Source organism: Ruditapes philippinarum, unplaced genomic scaffold, assembly GCF_026571515.1.
Source record: "Ruditapes philippinarum isolate M1 unplaced genomic scaffold, ASM2657151v2 ctg1266_1_1_1_1, whole genome shotgun sequence".
Classification (NCBI taxonomy): Eukaryota; Metazoa; Mollusca; class Bivalvia; order Venerida; family Veneridae; genus Ruditapes; species Ruditapes philippinarum.
This window is the reverse complement of record NW_026851704.1, coordinates 353,987-361,202: the sequence shown is the minus strand read 5'-3', so window position 1 is coordinate 361,202 and position 7,216 is coordinate 353,987. Positions and strand designations below refer to the sequence as shown.

The window sequence follows — 7,216 nt, the reverse complement described above, 5'->3', positions numbered from 1 at the left end:
CAAATCTAAAATAAAAACGCCATTTGCTTAATTCATTGTCAGTTCTATTATGATCTATTTTTTAATCCACTCATAAAATTACATTATGCTTTCATAAAGATACTGGCGAAAATTTGCAGGCTCATTTTTTATGTCGAAGACAGTTGTTCATTTACCCTTTCCAAAACAGTTCATTAATAATGCGGTGATTCTAAAAGCTCCAGTTTGACATATAAGTTCATTAAAGTAAACAAATGCGTTTGTGTTACGGTGCGTCTTTTAAGTTTATTAAAGCCATATTTCAGATTGCATTTGCAAGTTGAACACAAACAAAAAAAGATAATAAATCAAAGCACCATTATTGACATCGCCATAATGTTCAATGTTAATACCAAGCTATTTACTGCATACGACACACGTAAGTTCACGACCTTGGACATATGGCGGGCATTTCAATGTACCACATATTCCTTCTACAAGGTAAATCACTCGTCCATCTGTGTTGGCTACTCCGCCAGCAAGCATTTCAGCATCACTATCAAGACATATATATTCAGAGGCAGACGTATGATGATGAGCACCGGAAACGAGATATCCGCTAAAATATTGAAACTACGATAGTTAGTTGAAATAAATTAACTGACATAAGGTCTCTTCTTAACAGATTTTTAAGAGAATTGACAGTAAATACCATATCATTCATAAAAAAAATAAGTTAACAAGCTAGCTGAATATTTCAATCTAATTCCTAACAAATGATTGTTTCATATAAGAAAATATAGGCCTGTCCTAAATTATGCAACGTTAAAGTTAGAAATATAAGTTATCTTATTTTTTTTAATATCAAATGTAGTACTGCTTTTTATGTTCTTGTTTTCAAAACATAAATCTGAAGTTGAACATTTTCTTCAAAAGAACATGTTAATCGTATTATTTTTATTTAATGTTCTTAACGTAAGCAATACCTGTACTCTTTTGTCCAACCAGAAAAACACTCAAGACGTCCAGGAAACATTGCTACACTTGAACGCGGAGATCTGCAGAAGGAACATGGAGCATCTTCGTCATTTAGATTTTGTTTGAAGTATTTACTGCCCCCATTGTAATGGAAATCACTGAACTCATATTCTGCTCCGTATATCTAAAGTAACAGAAAACATCTTCATCAATTATGCTGTACTTAATTGCATCGTTCTTGTGCGATATCCTCCTAGAAGCTTGACCTTGCTTCGTTTCTTTAGTCCTCATATGCTGTTGTTTAGGCTGTGTTCAGTGTTGGTGATTGTGTGCTGTTATATATTGTTGGGGCACGCGTTCAACGAATGCCGCCCTTACCTAATGTTCCAGTCAAAGTGTCCCCAGTTGCTAGATATTTATCGGGAGATGCGTTCCAAGATCACTTTCTTCTTGGTTGATCTTTACTAAAATAGTTTACATACATGAAACTCGTTATTTTGATAAAAGATTACTGTAACAGCTCATGATAGCTTTTTCAATATTTATTTCAATGTACTTACTTGTGCACCCGATGCAATATTGTCCTCGTAGTATCCCCATTGTGGTTGCTCCGAGAGACACAACCAATTAGCTGCACCGCCAGTTACTCTATAGTCTGATCCAGCACCGTAACCTGTAATCATCTATCATAGGCATAAATTAGATACACCATTTTCTTTTTATTTTATGCTTGTAAGCAAGTTAAAACGAAATTTTCTTGATATTAACTTAAATATTAAAATCTGTTTTCCCCGCTGGTAGCCTCTTTTATGTACATGTATTAGTCGAAATTCTCATAAAATACAAGAAGTGCAACCATCCATATTTTTGCTACTTACTGCGAATTTATATTAGATGTTAAATGTAAGCAGCCGCCATTTTTAAAAGTTGTGTATTTCACGGGAGGAAAATAATTGTGTTTGATTTAGAGGGATATCATTTGGATTTGTTAGTCATACACTTTTTTAAAAGAAAGAAAACTTATTTCAGGATTGTAACAGACAATGTATAAGTGTTGACAGATGTGTATACATTCAAAAAATGGTTAGGAAATTGGAAACTTGGATTTGTTGAATGGCTGCTTACGAACGCTGGGTTGTTTACTTATTCTTCGGGCTGATGGCTGTCATTGCTTTTCAAGTTTTCTTAAAACATGCGGCAGATATTGCTCGTAGGATACTTAAATATGCCCAAATATCATCAAGAACAGTTTTGCATGTAGCAGGAATGTATTTTTTAGACTGTAAAAATGAAACAAAAAAATTAAGAGACGATATTTGGTAATTGGTAATTTGGATGAAAAGAAGAAAGTTTTCTTCTTTTTATTACCTTTGACATTTAATTTATTTATTAATTTCAGTTTTCCTTTTCTCTAAACAGCCTGACATTGTCAAAATTGTCAGCAAAAATAAAACTGAAGTACCACGTGGGGAAATCTTAAAACAAAACTAGTTCGTCATTGAAAAGTGTGAAATTATATTTTGATAATTTTCACTGTGAAATTATCAAATATAATTTTCACGGATAAATCAGTAATCCACTGAAAAGCATAAAATAAAAGAAAATATTGTTTCAGTTTAATAAGGTGATATTTTGAGTCGAATTGATAAAAAAGAACAAATGACCTTTGTAGACCAGCTCATTATCTGCCGGACAGGATGACCGTCCCCATCTGACATACGATGATCCAGAATCTGTTTAATGAATAAATACATTCCATATGATTTTTCCTAAGTAGTTTGTCACCGTGTATATCCAGTAACGCCGGAATTGGAAAATAACGCACGATTCGTGCAATTAGTAACGCAGAATTGTGCAAGAAATGGCGGATACCTGACAAGATTTCCAACGTGGTAAGTAAACTGGCCAATATATTTTTTATTAAACCGAACTGGAAAAAAGGAATAGCCGCATAAGGCTGCGAAGACATAACTCCTTATCCCTTATCAAGATTATTTCCACATAATTGTTTACTTTTCAAGATCATTCGTGAAAATGATGGCTTGACCACCGTTTTGAAAGAGATTTTGGCTTTTTGTCGACTCAATGCATATTTTACGGTATGATTTCGATTTTCGGAAGGCAGGTGATATTTACTAAACTTCTGGTGACAAAGACAATTTAAATAAGCTGATAAAATGTGATTCAAATTGTTTTTATGAGGTAACGCCTATGTACGTGAAGTGCATCGCGGTAACGCCGGAAAATGTGTTTTTTTTTCATATATGGTACTGAATTGTTACACAGGTTTAACGCCATTAATCGGCGAGTATAAGCACTTTTCAAATATTTTTTTTATGAGGAAACTTTACTTCATTTTATACAGAATTTATTTTAGTTTGATTGCGTAGAAAATAGAGACACAGTCTCGAATGCGTACCTAAAACCACAGAGCTATAAGCTTCGTAATATAAGTCATTGTTGAAGTGGGTACGATGTAATGCGTGAAACATTTCTTACTCGAGGAAACAACATGATAGCAATGGGGTAGCAATTTCTCAATACCTATTTCAATGGTAGTTATGAGAATGGTAGCATTTTCCATTGTTCGCACTCTTTAACTATTAATTATTTGATATAGTAAACACGAGGAAGTCCACTTTAAGACCTTTATGGCATGGGTAGATAAAATATTCTACAAACACAATCTAATAGATCTCCATATACATGTACATTTAGGTAAGAAACCAAAATATATTCAATTTATTTTTAGTCTATGCCACCCTTTACCTGGTAAATTTATGAAATGGTTTTACTCAGCTGTGAACTTGGAACAGTTCATTCAAAGTCTGAGAGATTGGTATTAGATATTTTATGTATTTGTACAAATGAATTACCTAAGAGAGCAAATGGTCACTCTGAATGGATGTGACATGGCTCTGTACTGGTGGCCTTTTTAGGGTCATTCGTCATGGTAGTTTTGTAAACGTCTATAGTTATGCCTAGCATAAGCTCTTACTGTAGATTTATAGGTTTTTCTCAAACAAGTTAACATATAAAATGAAACCCCAAAGATAAGGGTAAATCTCTACCCCAAGGGTTATAAATTATTTAACTAGCAGAGGACAATAAGGTTATGCTTTTACAAGTTTTTTGGGTATTATATTTTCTAAGAAAAATATCTTTTGAATACAAGTCACTTTCTTATATATATGAGAAAAAATAAATAAAGTAGTACATTTTCACAGTAGTACACCAGGCAAATTGCTACAGCCAAATATTTGTTTTGGTTGGGTTTCACATCATGCCAACACAATACAGGACATATGGAGACTTTCAAGCTTTACTGATGCATTATTTCAGGTATAAAATATACAAACACTTCTCTTGATTGTTTTCTATTATTTTTACATTAAATTTATTTGCAACAGAAGTTTATTGTTCTTATTTTCTAACAACATCAGAATTGGGCAACATGTTTGCAAATCAAAATTTATTATTTGAAACAATTGTCAAGTTTGTCAAGATGTAATAATCATATATTTCTTAATAAGTTACGAAGAAAAACATTGACTAGGTCGCAAATAACTTGTTTATATTCGCCGATAAAAGGTGTTAAACCTGTGTTATAGTACTGTACCATATATAAAAATATCACATTTTCCAGCGTTACCGCGACGAACAATTCACGTACATCGGCGTTACCTCATAAAAACGGCTGGAATCACATATTATGAGTTTATTTTCAATTTTCTAAATCACCAGAAGTTAAATTTATGTCTCTTGCCTTACCGAAAATCAAAATTATACGGTATAATATGAATTGTTGTACTTAATAGAGTCGACAAAAGGCCAAAATCTCGCTCAAAACGGTGGTCATGCCATCATTTTTACGAATTATTTTGAAAAATAAACAATTTCGTGGAAATAATCTTGATAAGGCATCCAGAGTAATGTCTTTGCAGCCGTTTGCATCTATTCCTTTTTTTCAGTTCGGTTGAATGAAGAATATATTGGCCAGTTTACCTACCGCATTGGAAATCCTGTCAGGTATCCGCCATTTCTTGCACAATTCTGCATTACTTATTGTACGAATCGTGCGTTATTTTCCCATTCCGGCGTTACTGGATATACACGGTGTTTGTGCACACAAATATTATACCTTGAAGTTCATAGATGAACGTCAAGTTGTAAGAAACAAAGATAACTTATCGAGTTTTTTTTCGCCGCTCGTTACTATACGCGAGGTTGCCTTCAGTCTTGCCGTCTGTCTTAAGTGACAGTACGGGAATAATATCCGTACATTCTGTACAGACTTGTAGGGAAAATGTTGCTTATGGGATGAAAATATGTTGCTTAAGGGGGTTTACTGATCATTTAAACGTATAACGTTAACTCAGCCAAAACGTTTCTCTGAAAGTATGGACGGTCGTCTGTGAGCAATTCGTCTCTTACACATCTCAACATTAGATGATTTGACAGGAATAATTGTCATGATATCTTCTTGTGCATGTCGTAAGGAATTTGACCTTGACCCAAATAAGACCTTGAAACTTAAGTACAATTGTTTAAATGTAGCAGATATTGGCTTTAACTTTGTTAAAAATGGAGGAATAATATTCATACTTGAACATATCAACATTGACCTTCCATGTCAAATTATGAATTTTTACTAAATTGGCCATTCTTTACTTATTCGTTGATGGATTTGATTCATATTTAAACAAAACAAGAACATTACTTGTTCGTGTTAAGCACCGAAAATATCACCTTAACACTTTCATGATGCTGATAATTTAAAAATCATGCTGAAATTGACAATAATATTGTTCTTAATTTAATAGATTTTATTGATGCATGAACACTTACCATTAAAATCGTTACGGTGTGAAACTCAAATTTGACATTTTAAATGACCTTGACCTGTAGACTCAAATTCTGAAATTATACTATTTTTCCATTATTATTCTATAATGATTATTAGATGTTTTGTTTTCATTTTTGGACATAAATCAGTGCTTTGGCATTTGATAATAAGAAACAGTCAGGCTTTTTACGCTGTTTGTGATTGTTCTTTTTTTTCTTTAGGTATGGAAACTGTATGTGAGGGGGGGGGGGGGCGAGGATGGTATTTATCACATTCAGTTATAGTTCTATGTCACGATAGTATAACACTTGTTTGGTATTTATTTACAAAAAACATTTATATTTGCATTAACCTGTTAACTCATATTGTTTAAGAATAGGTGTGGACAAGTGACTGCACTAAATTGACGAAAAAGTGTGAACGAGTGATGAACATCCGTGTTGAATAAAATATTCTGACCTGTTTGCTGTAGCTGCGTCTCAAGTGAACTTAGTTTCGTTTTCAGATGCTCGACCTGACATAAAAACAGAAAAAGGATTCAGTGAAAACATATTCGTGAAAATTTTCACCAGTTTTCCTTCACGAAACAATGACAATGTTTTAAAATTAAATGCAATAACCCTAACAATTTTCTATCAAGAAAAACTATAAAAAATATCAAATGTGTCTTGAAAACAATCCAGACTGTCAATAATAATGTATATATTTAGCATCTGATACATACGAAAGTGTTACAAACCTCTGAAATCACTGAATGAAGCTCTTCCAGAGCATTGCCCTCAAGAAGAATTCTCTTCTCCACTGAGTGTGCAGGTGTAAGTGCGAGGAAAACAAGAACTGCCACACTCTTGCAGTGACTATAATTAATCATTTTTACAGACTTATTCTAAAATTGTACGTCCCTTCCTTAATTATCTTTGTAGCCTATTTGTCTCTACAGTTGACACTGATAAGACTGATTAAAGTTTTTGCCAAATAAACAATTAAGTTTACACCTTTGCTGACATTCAACTTGATGATAAGAAGAATAAATCAAAATCAAAGTCGTTTAACATAAATTGTATAAATTCTAAACGGAAGAATTCTTCAAGATCGCTGTTATTTGGCAGCACTTAAGTTGGACATAAAATCCATTTGTTTCGTATCTTTTTGGGTATCATTGTGTAAAAAAAGTTGGTATACTATGGTGTCTCATTTAGGCCATCGCAACATAACGAAACCACGACGGTGAAAACAATTCTTTTTGATAAAGCATCATTTGTATTGAAAGAAGCCCAAAAAAGATTTGACATGATAGTAATCAAAGCTACATAAGTAGTTTGACTTTTTTCATATTAGAAGGAAGCTATCCAAGTACCTTCGGAACTTCGTTTTTTTCTCTACAGGTACCCGATTTATCCTAAGATAATGCACGAACGGGTTCCTTAAATATTC

General features: G+C 33.1%; 1 protein-coding gene across 1 annotated transcript; it reads right to left on the bottom strand.

Annotated features, from left to right (window-relative positions):
- Positions 1-322: 322 nt before the first annotated feature.
- LOC132737625 (uncharacterized) lies at positions 323-6,723 on the bottom strand. The gene is made up of 6 exons (XM_060724962.1): positions 6,522-6,723; positions 6,242-6,296; positions 2,601-2,669; positions 1,497-1,609; positions 945-1,120; positions 323-577 (listed from the first exon to the last, which is right to left on the bottom strand). The coding sequence occupies exons 1-6, from the start codon at positions 6,651-6,653 to the stop codon at positions 376-378; spliced, it is 747 nt and encodes a 248-aa protein (XP_060580945.1). The 5' UTR covers positions 6,654-6,723; the 3' UTR covers positions 323-375.
- Positions 6,724-7,216: the final 493 nt, after the last annotated feature.